The sequence below is a fragment of the Budorcas taxicolor genome, chromosome 12 (assembly GCF_023091745.1).
Source record: "Budorcas taxicolor isolate Tak-1 chromosome 12, Takin1.1, whole genome shotgun sequence".
Taxonomy (NCBI): Eukaryota; Metazoa; Chordata; class Mammalia; order Artiodactyla; family Bovidae; genus Budorcas; species Budorcas taxicolor.
Window position 1 is genome coordinate 52,798,039 of NC_068921.1, and position 22,935 is coordinate 52,820,973.

A 22,935-nucleotide genomic window follows, 5' to 3' on the forward strand; every position below is an offset into this window, starting at 1 on the left:
CCCATAACGTATTTGAAGTCTGTCCTCATGGAGTTTACAAGCTAGTTCACAGACAGTCTCTTGATCCCCCTGTCTTTTCGTAAGGCACGCTTGTTTGTGTGAAGTATTGTAAACCTAGCAGCTTTGTGTTTCAGGTTGAGTGATGAAACCTGTCTTTGATAAAGCAGGAGAGGAGCAGCTGCATGAGCCAGAAAGGGAGCCCGAGGGTTTTGGTGCTTTTCCCATACACTTTGCCTCAGTCATCTTGTGTCTGCTACCACAGACTCCCTGTGGGTAGGGTAGGGTAGGGTAGAATGCTGTACCCTCTGGGACCTGTACCTTCAGTTTCAGAGCTTTTCCAGGCCCTTGTTCACTTATCCTCTATTGTGGACTGTCAGAATGTTGAAACCCAACTGGGTCCATCACCTAATGTTTGTCTGGTTTTTAAACTTCTCAATAAAATGATTCTTCTTAGTCTGATAATATTTCCTCTCCTATTCTCCATGTGGATTTAGACTTGGGTTAGCTGCAGTTTTATGGTGGTTTTGTAAGAGAATAGAGAAGAAATCATAATTAATCCTCCATACTGAAGAATTCTTATTGGAGTAATTATAGCTAATCATTACAGCTAATTAACTGGCATCAGAAATTACAGTTTTAACTTAAACTTTATAGAATAGCATGCATGGTCAAATGGAGTAGTGTATGCCATGTATTCTAGGAGTCTCAAGTAATTCAGTCATAAAGTGTTTTTCTTTTTGTTTAGACTTCTTTCTCTCTCTTGAACCATCAGCATCTTCACGTAACAAACATCACTGACCATCTTCTTTGAGACCAGGGTTGTATCTAAATTGCCCAAGGACAGGACTCTGTTCTGTTGGTCTTACCAACTGTAGAAGGGAACCTGGCGTGTAATAGACACTGTTCATGGCTGAATGAAGGGATGTGTGGAAGAGTTGTTGGTCCCGTGGGTGTAGCGCTTCCCAGTGCAGCAGCCCTACCTAACTCCGTAGTCAGGCCTGTCGTTCGTTTCTAGTGTCTTGCTTATAAGTGGGGCCGTCTAACAGATTTCACAGGGCTGTAAGAGAGACTTCAGGAAATGTTGAATGGGAACTTAGTTTGAAAAATGGGAACTGCTGTGTAGATGTATGGACACATTCCTAATATGTGGTTCTTTCTTTAGAGAGTTAAACAAAAAATACAGGGAATCCTCTTGGTTTGGCTATTGATACACAGTGAATAATGTTTTGTTTTTTTTTTTTCTCCTTTGGGAGTGAGACTGTTTTCTCTACCTATAAATAAAGATACTTGGTACAGGTAGGGGTCTCAAATGGAAGTTTTACAAGTATAGTTTATTCAGTAATAGTAGGAAATTCAAGAGGCCTCTTTATCCCTTTTCTTAGATCTCTGTTCCATTTCTGACACACTTGTCTTCATTCTTGCCCACTTCCCCCACCCCTTAGAATATAAACAACAAATACTCATAGAACTTTCACGGGTAGCATTAACTCACATGATATCCTAAATTGGAATAAGGCTAATCTAGAGTCTTTTGTTAAGTCTATGTCATGAGACTGGGACGTTAAATAACCAAGTAACGATCAAAAAGTCTATCTAAGTAATATGAAACACCCAATAATGTGGCTCAGTTAATTTGGGGCCAGTTAATAAAAGCTTTTCTTGCCTTAAGATTCTTGAATGTCCACAGCTATTGAATCAGGACAGGTCACACTTGAGGAGCATGGGTATAGTTTTCACCAACAGTGTCACCCTGCACACCTAGCCATCTTGGGTCATGTTTCCCTGTGACTGTCTCTCATTTCCCCTGGGAAGATGTCCTAAGCAAATGTGAAGAGGGAAGAGATATTGCTTCTTTATAGAGTTTTTCCTCTTATCTTCATATGACATCAGTTCCCATTCTTGTCTTAGTCGTTATGATGGAGTGTTTCTAAGTTTAGCCAGTGAAGAAGGAAGTTGTCAGCTAACCCAGTGCTCTGAAGGTGGCCTTTTTCATTAGCAAAAGCCACACAAATTGAACGTTAAGAACCTTATCGAGTGTCTGTCTCCCGGAGCCTGTCCAGTTTCTCCTTACGTGGCCTGAGATGCTATCTCCATCAGCTCGTGTTTCCCGTCTTGAGGTGCTCTGTCGGATTCGGAAGACAAAATTAAAACTGAGTCCATACAGTTCATTTTAGGTAAGCTTCGTAAAGGGATCCCTTTCTTGTTGGAGAAGTAATCTGGAATCACACTAAAATGTTTCTATGGAGACAGGGTCTCTTGACATTTGCTGTTATCTCTGTGTGCTGGAGATCGAAGCTGCATCATCACGGCCACGTGCTTCCATCACAGCCTCGCTCTGCTTCGGGACTCGGGATAGCTCCAGTGTGTGTGCCTCATTATTGGGAAGGATGTTGAGTACGGGAAGTAACACACTAATAGGGACTGTGCTCCTATGAAATTCAGTTTCCATCCCTTTATATCCAGCAACATGGATATGTCATTTGCCACACATTCCTAAACAATCGCCCTTGCTTTTATTTTACCAATTATGCGTGTGTTTCTGTTTGGTTTAGTTTTGTTTTGCATTTCTACCATGATTAGAAATAAGCTTATTTATTAAAATAAGCAATAACTTACATGACAGTACATAACACTTGTTATAATGAAGACATAGTTGATATGCTATTTTGTTATCTACCCTAATGAGAAAAAACAAAACAGATCCTCCCAAAGCAGTTGTTGACTGCTTTTCACGCAGCTCTTGATGATTGATTGCACTTGTCTTTATGGCAATAGAATTTTCTTTTGGTAGGTGCTCATACTTGTCTCTTGGGGCCTCTGTGTGTTTAGCCCCTCCTTTGTGTCTAACTCTTTGCGACCCTGTGGACTGTGGCCCGCCATGCTCTTCTGTCCATGGGGTCTCCCAGGCAAGAATACTGGAGTGGGTTGCCATTTCCTCCTTCAGGGGATCTTCCCCGCCTCAGATCGAACCTGCATCTCTTGCATGGCAGACAGATTCTTTACCCACTGAGCCACCAGGAAAACCCTGGGACCGCTTATGAGACAGCCAATTTCTGGAAGAATTTGTAGACCCCTTTCCTGAGACACTAGGCCTTGATCAGAGATGATTCAGACGCTGAATCGTGAACTAAATGTATGGAGCACTTGCTCGGTGCAGGCGCAGTGCTGAGGGCTGAGGGTGCAGTAGTGGGATGAGCTCTCCGCCTGGCCTTTGGAGATGTGATCCTGTACAAGGGACGGCTGACACGGATAGCAGCTCTCGTTCTCTTTGTTTCCTTTCCCTTAACCACTGTTCCCCAACCCTTTTGGCACCAGGGACTAGTGTCATGGAAGACAGGTTTTCCACAGACCGGGCTGGGGGCGTTTTGGGGTGATTCAAGCACATGGCATTTATTGTGCACTTTATTATCAGCCCCACCTCAGATCACCAGGCGTTAGATCCCAGAGGTAGAGGCCCCTGCCTTGAAACAAGCATCGTGATGTTCAGGGCCCTGAGAGGGGGTGTGGCCGGGAAATGCTTTCCTGGGGATGTGACATGTCAGAGCCTCAGCAAAAGTTCGGCTGGTGATACTAGGGGAGGAGGACAGGGAGCAGCCCAGACCACAAGAGCTGCTGTAGGAAAGGCCCTGCGGCGGGACGAGGCTCGTGATGTAAGAGGTGCTGGCAGACCCTCGTGGTGGCAGTGGAGCGCAGGGAAGTGAAGAGAGAACATGTGAGCTGAGTGACTCAGGAAACTAGGGTCGAGGACTCTGGACTCTCTTGAGATGGTCAGGAAGCGTTTGAATAGTTTAGGCAAAGGAGTGGCGTGACTTTGGACAGGCAGGAAAGCTACAAGGTATTGTCTGAGTTGGCTTACACGACTGAGCATTTTATGAAATCTGGCGAGATTTAGAAAGTTGAAATAGCGATTTTTGAAATTTCTTTGGCATGTTAAAGTTAGGCTTTAGCATTTTCTTCAGATAATTCTTTAACTTGTTCAGTCGCCGAGTTGTGTCTGATTCTTTGTGACCCCATGGACTACAGCATACCAGGCCTCCCTGTCCCTTTAGCTTAAACTTAAAAAATGTTTCCTCCTGCTTCTCTCATTAACATCCTGAATTTCTTGTGTGACCTCCTGTGAGAAGCAGGAGTTTAAAATGTGGCCAAACACTGCATTGTGCTTAATTGACTTTGAAAATACAAGGCATTGATAGTCTCATGTATTTATAATACATGGTGCTTTAAGCTAGTATATAATGGCAAGTATCATGCGTTTGATTTTTGGGGCTCCCGCCACTGTGTGTTGAATACTTGTGAGTGTAGTCTTTTTCCACTTCTTACAGCTGTAAGAGTGTAGCTCAGTGAACTGGGGTGAGTGTTTAAAAGTATAAATTGTATGACATTCAGGTTTTAGTCATCTTGTGTGTGCGTGTGTGTTCATATACATGTGTAAATGTGCACATGCAGTATGACCATGTACGATCTTCCGTTTTCATTGCATTTTTTTTGGATAATGAAGTGGAATCAGGAAGAGGATACTCTCGCAGTAGGAGTTGCTAGTGTGTGCTGAAGCTGATGACCACAAGTGGTGGGGTGTCTCGTCTTCAGGGTAAAACCAGGTATGTATTCTTACAGGAAGCAGAGAGATCTGATTGAGAAGCAGAGCTCGAGGCGACGCCGGGTGTTAGACTGAAGAAGCGGGTAGGAGGAGTGTTGGAGGAACTCTGAAAGCCTTCCTTCCACCTTCCTCCCCTCAGAGAGAGACCTCTTTCCTTTGTGTGGTTGGGAATCTCAGCCCCTCTGCTGCTCTCTGTCCAGGCACCTGTGGGGAGCTTGCTTATGAAACAATCCACCTGTTTATGTAGTGGCTGTTGTCTGTTTTCTTAGAGGCAGCTTGGGGTAATACCTATACTAGTGCAGAAGAAACTCATGCTAGTTACGTATTCAGATTAACTTAGTCTTTATTCATAAATAATGAACCAGCAGTCAAGTCTCCCTTGTGTTTTGAGAAAACTTCAGAGCATGAACAAAATAGATCAATGACTTTGTAGGAGGAAGTAACTATGGGAATTGAGAGCTCAGTGTGTTCCGATTTAAGAGGGTAATACAGTTTTCAAACAAGAACAGCTTGCTCAGAAGAGCAGTGGTCAAAGTATTACTATTTTTAGCCATTTTAACTTCTCAAAAGTACTGAAGTACAAATGGAGAGGGCTAAGAACCAAGCCACTTATCTGAATTAGGCAAAGGAATCTCCCCAGAAGAGAAAATTGAGAGAAGTTACAGGAGGAGAAGGGGACGACAGAGGATGAAATGGCTGGATGGTATCACCGACTCGATGGACATGAGTTTCGGTAAACACCTGGAGTTGGTGATGGAGAGGGAGGCCTGGCGTACTGCAGTTCTTGGGGTTGCAAAGAGTTGGACACGACTGAGCGACTGAACTGAGGGCACTTGGAGGACAGACCCAGAATCTCTCATCTTTAACAGTTGTAGAAACAGGAACAGATAGTTTAAAGGAAGAAAGAATCAGTAAATAACGGAAGAAATTCTCTTTGAGCTGAAAAAAGACAAGCCGTCAGTGTACACTAGGATAGATGAAAAAAGACCTTGACATCCTGGTTTAATTCAGATTTTCCAGCGTTAAGTAGAAAATCCTAAAAATGTGCTAAGGAAGAAATAACTTCTCTTCAACATATCTTTAAAGTTTTGAGGGAAAGTTCATTTCAAACTGTAATTTTGTACCCAGGCAAATAATAAGTTATGGAGACAAGTGGAGGAAGTTTTTGGATCTGTGAAGACTTATAAAATTTTACTTTATGCACCTTATTTTCATGATGGAAAAAGTACCAGGAAAAAGATGCATCAGCTCTTAAAAACATTGGCCACTGAGATGACCTAGAAGAAGGCAAGAAATATAAGAAAACGAATTGACTCTGAAGGCTGGCGATGTTCGGGTCTAGTGCCAAACAATTACTTCTCTTTTTGCTTTATTTCTTGGGGCCTTTCACAATGCTCAGTTCTCCAGTTAATGGTACTTACTACACCAAAACACTGTAATGCCACATTTATGTGGCTTAACAGCCAGTGGTCACCTTAAACCCAGCTTTAGCACAGAACAAATTCACAGGAAACCTTGGCAAATTGAGATAGAACCATCAAATCTGTGGATAAAAGGTTGGAGAGGGTGAGCATGCCCTACATGTTGAAACTTCTCACTGCAGGGAGTCAGGTACAAGCAAGCTGGTGGTTTGTCTACTTAAAGTTGTACTTAAATGTGAATTACATAGTTGTTGCGAATTCCAAAGCAACAGTCCTGGAAAAGGGATCTGTTTTTGACCTTTATGTATATTTTAATGTTCTTCTCCATGCAGATATTTTAATAAAATCATGGAGGTGGTTAGTTTTAGGGCCGAAAAATGTTTCTGCTATGTCAAAACTTGGCTATTCAGGTTTCCTTTCTACCGCCGCTCAAGATTAGTAGGTCAGAGGCCTTTTCTGCCACTGGAATGTTGGCCACATGTTTTGTGCCCCTTCCTGACAGAAGAGTACCCCAGCTCATGAGACACTAGACAGGCAGGATGGTCCAGAACCCATTTCTAGCACTCTTCTCTCTAGGAACGTCTACGTTCTGTCTGTTGGCCTCCTGGGCTTGGATTCTCAGCAGACTGTACGTGTTCATGGCCAGAAAGACTCTTACTGGTTATCTGGGCTTCCCAGGTGGCTCAGTGGTAAAGACTCCACCTGCAGTTCAGGAGACCTGGGTTTGGTCCCTGGGTGGGGAAGATCCTGTGGAGAAGTGAAAGGCTACCCACTCTGGTATTCTTACTTGGAGAATTCCATGGTTAGAGGAGCCCGGTGGGCTGACAGTCCATAGGATCACAAAGAGTCAGACACGACTCAGCGACTAACACTTTCTTTTCAATTTGTCCTTAGTGTTGGTTGGGGGGAACCCACCATATTCAGATGTGAGGTCATGTAGCCTGTTTCTTCATAGCCTCAGAATCTGTAACATCTTCCCTGCTCATCACTGCCGTGTAGAACTTGCGAATTGTTCTGACCAGCTGTCATGATTTGGCTCTCCTCAAAATTGAGAACAGCTGTGTGCAGTCCACGTGCCAACAGTGCGTCACTGACAGAGCCTTCAGTCACTCTTTTCTCTTGTTCTTCGCGGTTCCGTTATTACTTTCACATAGGCCCTCTTCTCACATTTTGTGGCCATCTTCACTGTCCTTAAATTTGATGTAAGCCATAGCAATCAGGCCTGGGGAGGGAAATGACTTCTCTGCAAGGGAATTTTTAAACATGCCTTTGAAGTCTAGTTACTACCAAGTTTAGATTTGTTTTTAATCTCCCCTGTTAATTGCAGATGGAAAGTCTGATGATGGCGATGACTTGTGAAGCTGTAGAGGTCACTCCAGCCCCGGATAACACTGCATTTGGTCCATGTGCACTTAAAGCTGGCAGCTTATCTTCAGTTCTGACCAGTGATTAAGTGGAAACAAGTTGACAATCCACAGAATTTCTCTTCCCAGCCCTCATTTGCCAGCTTGACTTGTAGACCATTGTCCTGGTTAGGGAAGACCTGAGAAGGACCCAGTAGTAGCTGCGAGACAAGAGTGTTCAGCATGTGGTCTTGGGACTGGTGAGGGTCTGAGAAGTAGCAAAGGCCTAATGCCTGAATCGTGGTGATGAATCCTTTAACCAGCAACATTAGTTTATCTCTGAAGTTCAGATTGAGTGATTATGAAACTGGTCCTTACAGAATAAATATTAACTAATGCTCCTTCGTGGTGAAATTTTGTAACTCGTATTCAACAAGCATTAAACGTTTATCTGCCAATCTTTGGGAAGATACACCATCTTTTAGTTCCTTTCAAATCTAATACATTTTAAATCTTAATGTTGAAATTACTTTCTTGACTATCTTTAGGTATTATTTATATGCTTAAATGAACTCTTTCATTAGATGTTACTTAGTGGTGGCAGTCATGTTTTTATAAATTATTTCTAAACTATTACACTTGAATATAATTAGAAGTTTAACTACTGAGTATCAGCATGCTCTGGGGTCATAGGTATATATATTTATGTATAAAACATATAATTTTAAATCATTACATCTATCATCACAGGTTGAATGAACTGAACTTGTCGGAAAAGATTCAAGTTAACCTAGTAGGTTTTTCTAGCTGTAATTGGAAGAGGGAGAGACTTGGGTGTGAGGAGTAACTGACTCTGATGAGGCAGCCTGTGAGAGCGCACCAGTTAAGGACCTCATCGTCTAGGTCTTTAACCTCTCTGTGAATCCCCTGGCATGTGCATATGAGTTGGATCCTCGTTACTTTGTATTTGGGAAAGAGCCCTAATGATCACCTATTGCAGAGTAGCAATAGGACCCCGTAGATCCCATGTGCTTCTTTATCAGGCCATGGAGAAACGGATGCCACTGAAGTCCACCAAGTAATAACAATGGATCAGATAAACCACACGCCGTATGTTACTACTCCAGGGGCCTGGCGCAGGTGGGAGCCAAGTCGGCAATGCTTACATCCTGTTAACTTAAGTCCAGAAAACCTTTACCTCTGTCTGCGCAGTCAGTTTGTAATAGTGAACCTGTAAAATGCTGCATTTGCCCAGGGTTTTTAATTCCCATGTTTAAGCTTAGTCCAAACACTTGAGTACATCTGTGTGCCAAGCATTTCTGCGGACTGTGGATACATAAAGCTGTAATATGATCACCTAGGAAGTTTATTCTGGAGAGAATGATTTGTGAAAACAGAGCTCTTCCTGGCCCAGTGACGTGTGGGCTTGGATCAAAATGCTGTGGTCTGTTGCCAATACGAGAAGAGTTCTGTCGCCCGCCCTTCAGTGATCCTGGAGCCCCCTGTAACTGGTGTTGTAAGGGCTGTATAGTTGAATTCTTCAGCCTGGCTTAAAACCGAGGGCTGCCTGTGTGCTCACTCGCTTCAGTTGTGCCTGACTCTTTGCAACCCTATGAACTGTAGCCCGCCAGGCTCCTCTGACTGTGGGGACGCTCCAGGCAAGAATGCTGGAGTGAGTTGCCATGCCCTCCTCCAGGGGATCTTCCCAAACCCGGGGTCAAACCCATGCCTGTTGCATCTCCTGCACTGGCAGGGGGGTTCTTTACCACTGTCTCCATCTGGGAAGCCCTGAGGGCTGCCTACCTGTTGTATAAAAGAAAGAATAAAATAGGAAGGATTGAGTGTGTGTTAATCTCTCCTTGCTTCCTTTTCCTCTGCCTTCTGAGACTCTATGGGAAAGAACAACATTATTTAAGAGTCAGAGATATGACTTAGGAGCCTGTGGTTTTGAAGAAACAGTATTTCTTAGAAAATGTGTCATTTGGGACATTTGTTTCCTCTGAGATAGTCTTTGGGTAAATAAGTGAGAACTGTTGACCTATCCTGGCCAAACTGTTGAAGGTTCAGGATTCAGTACTTTGTTTGAGTTGGTAACAGCTGAGGAAAGATTAAGCCTGGGGACTCATTTAATTGAGCTATAATGTAAAAAGCATACATATCATTTTGAGAAGAGAGGCTAAACTGCCTAAGTATTAGGAAAAGTGGATCATTTCTGCATTCTTTCTTTCTTCTACCTAGCTTCCAGGACATTTCCCCTCAGAATTTAATAAAATGTTTTTGCCCCAACTTGCTGTCACTTTTCTGTCAGTTCAGTTCAGTTCAGTCGCTCAGTCGTGTCTGACTCTTTGCGACCCCATGAATCACAGCACGCCAGGCCTCCCTGTCCATCACCAACTCCCAGAGTTCACTCAGACTCACGTCCATCGAGTCCATGATGCCATCCAGCCACCTCATCCTCGGTCGTTCCCTTCTCCTCCTGCCCCCAATCCCTCCCAGCATCAAAGTCTTTTACAGTGAGTCAACTCTTCGCATGAGGTGGCCAAAGTACTGGAGTTTCAGCTTCAGCATCATTCCTTCCAAAGAAATCCCAGGGTTGATCTCCTTCAGAATGGACTGGTTGGATCTCCTTGCAGTCCAAGAAACTCTCAAGAGTCTTCTCCAACACCACAGTTCAAAAGCATCAATTCCTCGGTGCTCAGCCTTCTTCACAGGCCACCCCTCCTTTTCTGTAGTCTTCCTTAAAAAATGCTCTGTGGTTTGTGAACACATGCTGCAAACTTCTGTCTCACACTCACCACAGCCCTGCCTGTTACCCTCCGACGATCACACCTTCTCTTCCAACGAGAACACAGGAACACAAGGATGCTACACAGATTCGCTCCAGATCTGAGAACTAGCATCTGGCAAAATGGAGACCGGAGCTCTGGTGTCCAGTGTGTTTCAGCCTTTTGTGTGTCTTTACTACAACATGTTAGGAAAAGATGACAGTGAAGAAGCATGCTATTGGCCCTCACTGTTACATCTCAACCTCTGACATACCCTTGCGCTAGAATATTAATCCTATGTATTTATCAGAGGGAATATTAAAAAACTGGTATGTGTATTATTAGCCTACGGGTTGGCAAATTATGGCCATATCTGGCTTCCTACCTGTTTTTGTATGGCTTCTTTCACATTTTTAAGTGGTTGAAAGAAATTAATAGTATTTCATGACCCATGTTTTCTATTAAATTCAGCCCTTGGTATATATGAAGTTTCGTTGGTGCATAGCCATAGTCGCTCATGTGTGTTTTCTCTGTGGTTAGCTTAATGCCATGATGGTAGAGTGGGCAGAGGTGAGTGGTTGCAGCACAGACCTCATGGTGGCAAAGCCTGAAGTGTTTACTGCCTGGCCCTTTACAGAAAACGTTTGCCATTTCTTGTGTTGGCCTGTTGCTGTGATCCCTGACTTTTGTTGGCATTGAACACAGCCATCTAGCCCTTCCAGACTCACATCTAACTCCTCTTACTAAGATTGTACCCTGGATCTCTCAAATTCTCTAGTGGCAGATAACCTTTAGTCACTAGAGTTTTTATTTTTTCCCTTACTGTTTATAACAAGTGGTCACTTTGACATTCCTGTGAATAGTAACAACCACCACAGTTCAACTATCGTAACCCAATAGGACATAAATGCCCTTTAGAGAATCATGAAGAGGACACTTGCTAATGTCATGTGTTCTATTTAGGATTGCCTGTTGAGATTAGTTTTCTTCCAGAGAGATGCTGTCCAGACTCGCCTACATAATAGCTTATACTTGTCCCAGCTCATTACTGCTTCACAGATTCTTGGTTCCAGCCTCTGCCTTCTCAGCACGTTTGTTGCCTTCTGATTTACAGATAAGAGGCCACAAAACCCGCCTTCGTCTCCTGCCGCCTCTGCTCATTCTCCCTTTCCCACACTTAAATGCTCCTTCCTTAAGCCTCTTCTCTTTTCCTTCCTTACAGTCCCCTTGGGTGCTTTTTTCATGCCTGTGGCTTCACCTAAGTTACTTGTTGATGTCCTCTGGTCTCTTTGTCTCTAGCCCTCTCTGCTGAATTCTGACTCTACTGAGCACCAGCATGTAGGCATGTCCTTGAATTCAGTTCATTTTTTCTTAAGCATGCTTATCTCATCTCTCCCATTTTAGTGGATGAAATCTGTGTCTTAGAATCCATGGTGTTGGCCTTGCCTTCCTTCTTTCCTCTGCTCCCTGTATTCATTGAGTCACCAGGTATCTCCACTTTAGCTTAGATGTCACTGTACTTTGTGAGGTCTCTACCAGCTCCGCTATGAAGCCTCCTGACCCGTCTCGCAGTCATTAGTCTCTACCCCATTAGTGCATCATCTGCACGGCTGTTTATGCCATCATAAAATAGCGTAGCTGGTCATGACTTTCTCCTTTACAAAGTCAAAATGCTAGTTGAATATTAAAGCCAATACTGTATACTAGCAGTCCCCAACCTTTTTGTCTTCCACAGACTGGAAGTGGGGGGATGGTTTCAGTTTGATTCAAGTGCCTTACCTTTATTGTGCACTTTATTTCTGTTATTGCATCAGTTCTGCCTCAGATCACCAGGCATTAGATCCTGGAGGCTGGGGAACCCTGCTGCCTGTGACGGGACGTAAGCAGATCTTCCAACATCTCTAGCCCCGATTCTTCTCCACATTCCCTTTGCTTCTGTCCTAACACTGGCCATTCCCTGAATATGCATCTCTTGTTCATGTCTCCGTGGCTTTGCACGTGTGATACAGTTGAGCAGTTACTAGGAAGTGCTCTTACAGGTATAGTTCTTCAGCCGGTCTCAAGCTGGACTGACATGTCTCGACTCACCTTTGTCTTCAAAGATACACTAAATTGTAGTTATAATAGGTTTAAGAAAGTTGGCAGAGTCATTTAGATGTGAAAGGAGGAATGGTAGAATGGTTTGAAATAGGGGAATATTAGTGAAGTTGCCAAGATTTTAACCACATTCAACGTTTATGTGTTGGACATTGTATTAGGTACTCAACTGGCTCTGTCTATAATGACAGGAAAGTGTGAAAATGATGGTTTCCACAGTAGAGCATTACTTTATTTTGAACTTTTTTAGGTTGATGTATACTGTCGTTTTGAGGATTATCACTAGGATTTTCACATTAGATCAGTTATTCTTTTTATGTGAATTAAGCCATGCTGAATTCTTAGATTTTGACTATATGCATGGATATATATATATTCAACAAAAATTCAAATATTTACAATGAATCTAAGCAAAGATGATCAAGATATGGAATGTCATTGTTTCTGGAAAAATTTTTGTTAGGAATATTTAGTGTGGAAAATTAAAATATTTACATTCTTTTTTAAACCTCTCCCATTACCTATCTTTTATGATTTTTCTTGACATTATCACCACTGGAGCATTTATCAAATTGATTTTTGCAGAGGAAGTCATACTTTGCTTAATGATGTATAAAAAATAGCTTCACAGATAGAGTGTAATTTATTTTTTGAAGTTAGATAACTTTGAAGGTGTACATAAAATAACTTGATAGGCCATTAGACACTCAAACTAGCTTCTCTCTAGGAAGATGAGGGATCCATCCACAATTTAGTATTGATACTTTGTCACGTTTATTTCAATAGAAAATGCTTATTAGATAGAAGGTGGCGAAGTTGAAAGGTTAACCAACACCAATTGTATTCTTAACAAGAAAGCTTTAGAAACTCTTTAGATGTTGGCAGTGGGGTACAGGAGAGTGGATAAGGGTACAAGTGAGATGATCTGTACTACCTTCCAGATGTTGTATTTGGTGAAAAGCCACTGCACTACGTGAGAAAGGAAGAGAGCGGTTAAAGTGGTCAGTGACCACAGCAAGCCTGCGGGTGATGCTCAGAGCAGGCTGGCTGAGGGCGGCGTGCATGGCTGGAAGTTTGTAGAGGAATAGATGTGCTGCTTTAGCAAGAGATGTCCAGGGTATTGATCAAGGAAGTGGCTGTAGGACCACACGGGTGCAGACAGAAGTGTTCTGGCGGAAAGCTGAACTTAGGCATTTAGGGATGAACGACTTGCCAAGTCAAGACTTGCCAAACAAGTCTGTTTAATCTGACTTGAAGAAGCCCTTTACTTAAAACTCTGGAGTAGGAAGATAGGAAAATTAGCTGTTCAGAAGGCCAAATTATCACTCATTTTGGCCTTCATCAAAAAATTGTCTTGCTCCTTTCTTCACTTCAGTCAACTCAGTCATGTCTGACTCTCTGCGACCCCATGAACTGCAGCACACCAGGCTTCCCTGTCCATCACCAACTCCCAGAGCTAGCTCAACTCATGTCCATTGAGTTGGTGATGCCATCCAGCCATCTCATCATCTGTCATCTCCTCCTCCTCCTGCCTTCAGTCTTTCCCAGCATCAGGGTCTTTTCCCATGAATCAATTCTTTGCATCAGGTGGCCAAAGTGTTGTAGCTTTTAGGACTGATTTCCTTTAGGATTGACTGGTTTGATCTCCTTGTGGTCCAAGGGACCCTCAAGAGTCTTCTCCAAAATCACAGTTCAAAAGCATCAGTTCTTGGACGCTCGGGTTGTTTTACTGTCCAACTCTCACTTCCATACATAGATTCTTAGGGTCATTCTGATCATCATAGCAAGCCTCTCAAATAATTTGATATCCTTATATGCAGAAAATCCATTAATTAATTGGAAAAAGCAAAACTGCCTTATGAAAAGTTCTTTTGTTTGTTTCTAATCTCTATGAAAATGCTTCCCGTTAAAGTTGTTCCAGTTCTTCAGCTACAGAGTGAAGAATAACTAGGAAGCAGCGGCTTCCACTCTACTCCCCTCTCCTCCTGCACCACAACCTTGGGCACAAATACAACATCATTGTTTTGTTTGCTTGCCTGCGCAACAGTTCTCCTCCCTTTTCTTAAAATCCTCCATGCCAAGAGGACAATGCAGAGCTTTCTTTCTCGCAATAGATGGCTAGTTGTGTTCTTAGTTGGGATCTTGCTGTCATAGCCACAATCACTGTGCCATTATGCTGGGTGGCTGGGTCACAGAAGTCATTGTGCAGAGTAATGAATGCTGTTTAGTTGTGATGCGTTGTCGCTTGCATCTGTGGGTGAGAACACGCAGTCACTGTAATCTGGTGAGTGATCAGACTGGTGCGATGTAACATCATCTGTTAAGCAAGTGAGCAGTCACAAAGAGCAGTTGGGCATTTCTTTCTTCTTTAATACAGAATTGTTAATGAGAAACTTTGAAGGTATGAGACAAACTACATAGTGGGTATTGCATCCTAACTGCTATTTGTCAGTGTATCTGGGGCTCAGTGTACATATATGGTGGTTTAGGGCAGGGAATACCAACCAGCTCTGCACATCTCTGCTCTGGGACTCCTTAACCCCCAGAGAATTGCATGTTAGATAAGGGTCATGACTGGTGTCAACCAGGAACGTGGCTTCCTGGCAGAGTCCGGTTCTTGAAAAGTGTGGATTCTGAAAACAGAATTGCTGAATGCAGATTCCTCAGCTAGTTCTTTCATCTACATAGGGAACAGGTACTTCTGTAGTTGTTCATATGGGATGTTACTATTTCTCAAGAATTCTTGCTGAAGTAACAGGAAGCATTTTGCTCTTGTAAATAACCTTGGTGATATTTTGCAAGGACCTCACCAGCCCTGGGATTGAAGCTCGTTAACTTTCTTGCCTGCCCACAGCCCACAGCTTCTTCCTTTCCACACCACTGCCTCCCACTGCCTCCCATTTTTGAACACTTTTCAGCTATTTGCTCATTAGCATCGCTCATTAAAAGTGTCCTGGGGAGGGCATTTCAGAGCAGTCCTTTTTATACATGTTTCTTCAAGTTTTGTCAAATTTCCAGCAAATATAACCAAGTTACTGCTCAAAGTGAAACTTAATCTAATTTATATTTTTTATTTCTTCCCTCCTATCCTGCTTTTATATATACTAAGTATCCACTTAATATACATCTAAGTGATTGCTTTTTAGGAAAGTGTGTTTTGACTAGCTCAGGAATCTACTCCATGAAGAGAGAGGGAGTGATTTTAGATGTGACTTTTTTTTTTTTTTTTTTTTTTTTACAATTTAGAGTGTTTTTATGATCCTAAGGTCCTGGGAATTTTGGAGGAGGGAAATATGTTAATTAGGACATGTGAGATAATGTACAATTAGATCACCTGCCCATGCAGGTACATTCCTTTTTGTATCTTGTTTGTTCAGCTGCCAAATTATGTCCAGCTCTCCACGATCCCATGGACTGTAGCCCGCCCAGCTTCTTTGTCTGTGAGGTTTCCCAGGCAAGAATACTGGAGTGGGTTACCATTTCCTTTCTTCCTTATTTTATAGTATTAAATTAATAATATGTGTAATCCTGCCTTTAAAAGTTATGTAAATAACATGTTCAGTGCAGAAAATTTGGAAAATTTTTTTTATGAAAAAAAAAAAAATCCAACAGATTATCAATTATCTCTACGCCTGCTGTCTAAAATAACTATCAGTAAGTTTTGGTGTATATACACCCTTGTGTTATTTTTATAGATCATTTTTCCATAAAATTTGTTTTGGCCTCAAGCCCATTCAGAAATGCGGTAGTCATTTTAAGTTTCTTCCATAATCCACGAACAAGTTTTCATAAAAATATTTTGATCAACATTTGTTAATATTAAATGGATTGAAAATAAACCTTGAGGAAAAACTATAGGACCATTAACAGTTAATATTAAAAGAACTGTTTCTGTGATTATAAAGATAAATTGCTTTGAGTTTTTCTTTTGACCTTAACATTTTATATTATTAAAACGTTTAAGTTTTTTGTGCAGAAATAGAAAAACAAAACATTCATAATGAGGAAATGAAAGACAAATTTTCATTGTTATATAGACATACTGACTGTGATCAAGGTGCTTCTGATTGATTTGTTCTTCATGGTGGTAGAAATAGGACCGTTATTCACAAATAGCCCATTTTTACACATTTTTCCCTAAGGTAAATGAGTCAGTTAAGAGTGAAAAGTTGCTTTGTCTCTTTATTTTTTTTTAACCTCTTCTCTTTCTCTCTGACCAGTCCATGTTTGCTTCTGTATAGCTAACTGCTGCTGTTTATTTTCTGCTTCTGTGACAGCCAGCCGATGGCGAAGTCTCTTCCCTTCAAATGTCTCACTGGCTTTTCCTTATAGTCCTGTGGCAAGACTCAGCCCTTATAGCAATGGCATTAATACTCCCAGCTTCTCTAAAACCTCAAATAAAGCAATACTAACACCTGAAAGAACAGGTAATATTTCAACTTCTTGATTAGCTGCTTACTTTGTGAATCGGTCACCAAACACAGCTTAAAAAATAATCCACCTTTCATTGAAAAGCTTGAGGGTAATTTTGTCACAATGGGGAGTTTGCTGTACACCTACATTGGGTACAAAAAAGGCTAGCATTAATTTATACTAGTATCATTAATCTGCTCTTCATTGTGTATAGCAGGCAGCTTTCCCTCCTTATCAAATGTATATATTACATATATGTATTTCCAAATGTGCTTTTAAAATTAAATGCTGAACAAAATTAGAGGTACTCTCATTATGGTTGAAGATTATAAGACTTTTATATCTTGTTTAAAAACTTGTTGATCGCTTTTTAAGTCAAGGTTATGTAGAAAGAATAGTCACAGTTTTATGTGATGGCCGTCTCAATATTTCCTTCATTGTTTGAGCACTGGTGTGACTCCATTCTTACAATTTTCTGTCTTGGGTCCTTCCTTCCTTGGTTGTCTTATCTCAAGTCACTACTTACTTTCCTGAGTGACTTGTAGTCTCCTGTGAGGACTCTGTCATCACAGATAGAGTGATAAAGGTTTATGCAGGTTTTGTATATGCTTTTGTGTGGACATGTGCCTTTTATGTGTGATATTCTTATCCATGTATGGCACTGCTGTTTGTACCTGTTTAAAAAATGTACCAGATTAAAATTTATTTTAAAATAAATAATCCATTGTTACCAGCAACAAGCGTGTCTGATTATTAATTGGAAGTGTACAGCATGTGCATCTTAATGCCTGTAGGTATATACTTAAGCTAATAGGGTGCAGGTTTAGCAGTATTGAATGTTCTTGTCTTATGGTGGTAAAAAATACACGTATGTGAAATCCACTGAAATCTGCCTTCTTGACAGTTTTTTGTAGTGTACAGCAGAGGGTGATTTTTGAACTATGAAAACTCACTTTGAAAAAAAAACCAAAATGTGTGGTTTTGTGTATGTGAATTACAAACATGTGAAAACATGCATATTGTCTTGTCATTGTCTTGTCACAGTGGTGTGCTGGTCATTTTTTTGGTGACTTATGAAAACAGGAAAAATACAAAGGAGTCTTTTTTTTTTCTTTTTTAATATATCCGTCAGCCACTCTGTGTCCTTTGATTGGAGAATGCCTTGATTTGCTGACTGTTGATGTATGAACTGTAATGTAAAGCACATACAAATACCCATTCTTTAGAGTTAATAACAAACATGTTTCCTCATTTTCAGGTTACACATCCAGGGGCTCCCCTCTCAGTCCCCAGTCATCCATAGACAGTGAGCTGAGTACTTCTGAGCTGGAAGATGATTCTATCTCCATGGGATACAAGTTACAGGACCTCACAGATGTTCAGATCATGGCTCGTTTGCAAGAAGAAAGTATGTCCTTCTTTTTAAACTAGAAAATGTCTTACACTAGAGGCTTCTACTTGAAATCTAAGATTTCAGGCATTTCTCCCCCAGGTAATGGGCAAACAGTTCTGTTCTTTCTCTTATACCACCCTACTCTGGAGGAGGAGCAATTAATTAAGTGCTTCTCAGCCTCATGACCATTGTAAAGTATTGAGATATACTGCAGCCAAAATACGTGGATGTAAAAACATTGCCAGTGTAGCCACTGTGGAAACTAGTTTGCCAGTTTCTTAGAGTAACTGCCATTTCTATAAGGCCCAGCACATCGTATTCTTGGGCATTTATCCTAGAACGATGGAAACTTGTGTTCAAAAACACAAAACATTTACATGAATGCTCCTAGCAGCTTTATTTATAATAATAGCTAAAAACCAGAATGATCTCTGATGTCCTTCAATAATAAGTGGTCCGTTAAGCTGGGATACCTCCATACTGTGGAGTACTACTCAGCAAGAAGAAAGAAGAAATTTTGTTAGGCGTACCATTTTGGGTGTATCTCCAGGGAATTATGCTGAGTGAAAAAGATGCCCCAGGTTGCATACTGTATAATTCCCCTTAGATAACATTTTGGAATGACAATTTAGAAATGGATGGCATAGTAGTGGCTGTTGGGCTCAGGGACATGGGACATGATGTGGGCTCTCAGGAGGGAGGTGGGCATGGTTATAAGAGGGCAGCATGAGGGATTTGGGGAGCCTGTCGCAGTTTTGACTGTGGTGGTAGTTATACCAGTCTACAGGTGATAAAATTGTATAGAATTTAATACGAACACATGTACGTACATATAAATAATACTGGGAAAATCTAAATCAGAGGGGTTTGTATACTGCCAGTATTTTAGTTCTATGATTTTGCACAATGATGCCATCAAAGGAAAGTGGGCAAAATGCACAAAAAAATCTCTATTATTCCCAAGAACTACATGTGAGTGTGCAGTTATCTTAATAAAAATTCAACTAAAAATGCCTTCTCAGATGCAAACTTTTTAATATATATAGAATGGATAAACAACAAGAACCTGCTGGATAGCAGAGGGAACTATCTCAGTACCCTGAGATGAACCATAATGAAAAAGAATGTATATATGCATGTATAACTGAATCACTTTGCCATGCAGTAGAAATTAACAAAACATTGTAAGTTAACTATATTTCAATAAAAACATACATTTCTAAAGATAATTATGGAAGAGGAGATAATTAGAAATGGGACAGTTTAGGGGATAATTGGAAACGGTTGTGCAATGAAGTTACAGCAAGTAATCTGAGAGTGAACGACTTCCATGGTATTAATGGTATCAAAAGGCAGAAGAAGATGTAGATCACAGAACTGGGCTCAGCTTATTTTGGAGTTAGCTTCTCAGGCCAACATAAATAGAAATAGCCAAGCATCATTTGAGCAAAAACAGTTTCCTGCTTTTAGAATTGAGCAAGGCTACTATGAGAAACACTGTATTGCTTGTGTAGGATTTAATAAGATAAAATTTTGAGAGGAAAAGTGATTATTTTATATTTCGTAACAGTAAACTGACAGTAACTCTTTCAAAAAAATAGGTAGCTGAGAGATGAGATGACAGCCTCAGAAGTAAAGTAGTCAGGCACAGACCACTTTAAAAAAAGTTGTGAGTTGGCAGTGAGATAAATAAGCAGAGACTTGCAGGTTGACTATTTTTAGATGACTGTCATTGAGGATGACCCCAAATGATTGAAGTTTTGAAGTGTCAGCATGCTTTGAAAAAGGTAATATTAGTAACAAAAAGAATAAGAGAAGTGACCTTGTTAAGAAAATATTGTGCCTTAGGTTTTGAACTTTTCTTTGACTTTGAAAGCTGGGGTGGGGAGCAGAAGGAGCTCCTTCCTGGGCAGAGAGTTGATTCTTTGAATTGGCTTAACTCAGAGTTAACTGCTCCTAATGATGATGAATAGGTTTTCCTAAGCACCCTTCCCAAGCATCTCTCCAGATTTCATCAGGAATTGCTTAGGGATATTGACAGACACTGATTGATGAACGAGAGCCATGTATTTAATCATCCCTGGAATTAGGTCAGGTTTTTTTCCCCCTAAAACAGGATAGTCTAGTGTTAGCTGTCTGTTTGGTAGGTAAATGTGTCTATTTTCTTGGGTTTTAGTAAACTAAGAGCAAGACAGAAGGTCTCCATTTGAATCGTGTGCTTGGCATGAATTTTCCTGCAGTATTTGATAAACTAGAACTCAATAATTAAGCCCAACTGCAGTGCCTCCTAAGGTAATAGCATTTCCTGTTGTTCTTATAGGTCTCAGGCAAGATTATGCTTCTACTTCAGCATCCGTGTCGAGACACAGTTCCAGTGTGTCACTGAATTCAGGAAAAAAAGGGACATGTAGTGATCAAGAATATGATCGATTCAGCCTGGAGGATGAGGAGGAGTTTGATCATTTGCCACCACCTCAGCCCCGTCTTCCAAGATGTTCCCCTTTCCAAAGAGGAATACCCCATTCACAGACTTTCTCCAGCATTCGGGAGTGTAGGAGGAGCCCCAGTTCCCAGTATTTTCCTTCGAATAATTACCAGCAGCAACAGTATTATTCACCTCAAGTCCAGACTCCAGATCAGCAGCCAAATAGGACCAACGGAGGAGGTAGGTTGTATGCTGCTTTGGTATCTGATATGCTTAGATCTTTCCTATGTGGCCAAGAAATGGGTTTTAAGGTCAGTATAAATAATGGGTAAATGTTTCCGAGGTGACCTTAAGTACAGCCTCAAGACCTTAACCAGTTCAGTTGGTGTACACTTAAGTCTCTGATTGATCAGCTTCTGATTCCGTGTCCCAGACTTAGAGATTTACAGCGTCAAGAAAACCTCTGTGATGTAACAGATGGAGTCAGAAATGGGAAGCATCTTTATGTTGCACCTGGTCCAAGTATAGTGTGGCAGGGTTGCGGGAGTTGAGGGGCTCATGGAAGAGCTTCATAGAGTTGGAGACACAGAGCTGCACCCTCCCTTGTCTTTCTCGAAACCCCGCGTCTCTCCCCGCCTGCCTCTGGCTCAGAGTGCTGGATGGTGAGCCTGGACGACCGTGCTTGGCGAGGATGCTGCTCATGCACGTGGAGACCTAGGGGATGCTGGGGTGTGCTTTCCCCTGACTTCCTGACATCTAGAATTAAGTCTGCACAGCAGTGCGGATATGGAGGCTGAGGTTGTGTGTGGTGACAGCAAGGTATGTGTCCTGATGTCAGCACAGAGGGTTGGAATATATGTTATTCTCTTTTGTATTTTTTTTCCTACCTCCCTCTTCATCATTTATCTTCCTTCCCCACTCCTAGGAGTTAGGTCATGACTTCCAAGAACTATATGGAGAATAATCATGTGATATTTTAGCCTGGTATGTTTTTACGATAATGATCAGTCCAACCCTCACACACAAATCCTATAGCATATGGAGAAACAAGCCATATTTATAAACGAATATTTTTGAATTATTATATAGCACCATTTCTCACACCTGGGCCCAGAAATGATCACTTAAGCAAGTTATTTAAAAATATTGCAAGGGCAGATACAAATTGTACTAGTCATCACCTGCCAGCGTGTACCAAGTTTTTACTTTATCTTCCTCTGTACTTGAATTATTCATGCAAATTGAGAGATCATTTGAACATATTAAAGGTTTAATAGTTAGAACTTATCTCTGTTTAATACTTCCAGATTTCAAATTTAAAAGAAAACTGTGGCAGGTAAAGTGACTGCCACTGATGACCAATGTATTTAAGCTTATATCAAAGACAGTAACTACTGGATCATTAAAACTGTGGGAGAGCGCACCCAGAGTTGTTCCCGTGAAGGGTTATATTTTTTGGTCACATCCTGCCTATCCAGCAGATGCTCCCTGCATCTTGATTAGTATTATCAGTGGGATCATTGTTCCCCCTTAGAAAAGTGGTGTTAACTTACATTCAACACCATTATGAAACTGATTGGGTTTACCTAAACCTGTGTTACGACAGTTTCTATTAGGAAAATGGAGACATATCTCAGCCTAGTGTCTGACTGTGGTAGTTTTATTTCTCTAAAAGAGCTGGTCTCTGCATGCAAAGGAAATGGAAGATAACACAGTTCTCTGGATTGAACTTCTGGCTGATCAACTTGATGGCTGCGCACACAAGCCCTGAAGGCTGGTAGATGCTGAGTTGCCAGCCTGGCCTACCACTTATACCTTTTCCCTGTCTTTCCATGTCTCTGAGTTTTCATTCATTTGGTTGCAAAATGTAGACAAATAACTCAGGTATAGTTGGACATCAAGTCATCTGATATACGTTCTCCTTTATGTAACATGTAATCCTTTAACCTTAGTTTGTTATAAGGAATCAATGAAACTATGACTATTTCACCTGGAACAAAAATTTCTGAAAAAGTTAAAAGTGCTAAAAAAGTAAAGGTTGTTTCCTCATCTCCACTTTTTTTTTTTAACTTTTATTAATAAGGCTCAGATATCTGAACCTTCATTTGTTACCACAGTATTATTTAAACAAAACTGTAGAATAAGAGTTTTAACTTGGAAACTAATCTATCAATTATTTTTCTAAATTATTAAAATAATATAGATAGAAGAAAACAATTGTTATAATACTGATCTAATTTAATTAAAAATAAAACAGAAGTGTGTGTTAATACTTCACTATTTCCATAGCTCCTACACTGCCTGGGTTCAAAAGGGATGGCTCTTCAAAGTCCTTGGAATATTTCTGGGGTTCATGGGATTAAAAGGAGCACTCAGTAGTCCCTCCTTACCTGTGACTTCGGTCACCCATGGTCATCTGCAGTCTGAAAATGTTAAATGGAGAATTCCAGAAATACACAGTTGTAAGTTTTAAAGTGTGCG

At 41.1% G+C, this 22,935-nt stretch overlaps 1 protein-coding gene across 1 annotated transcript in view; it reads left to right on the forward strand.

The window, feature by feature from the left end:
* SLAIN1 (SLAIN motif family member 1) overlaps positions 1–22,935 on the forward strand; it is a 51,220-nt gene that overhangs the window by 20,523 nt on the left and 7,762 nt on the right. Inside the window, exons 3-5 of the mRNA XM_052650258.1 lie at positions 16,501–16,650; positions 17,895–18,044; positions 20,350–20,694. Coding sequence (XP_052506218.1) covers positions 16,501–16,650; positions 17,895–18,044; positions 20,350–20,694 — 645 coding nt within the window. The remainder of the gene's footprint in view (positions 1–16,500; positions 16,651–17,894; positions 18,045–20,349; positions 20,695–22,935) is intronic.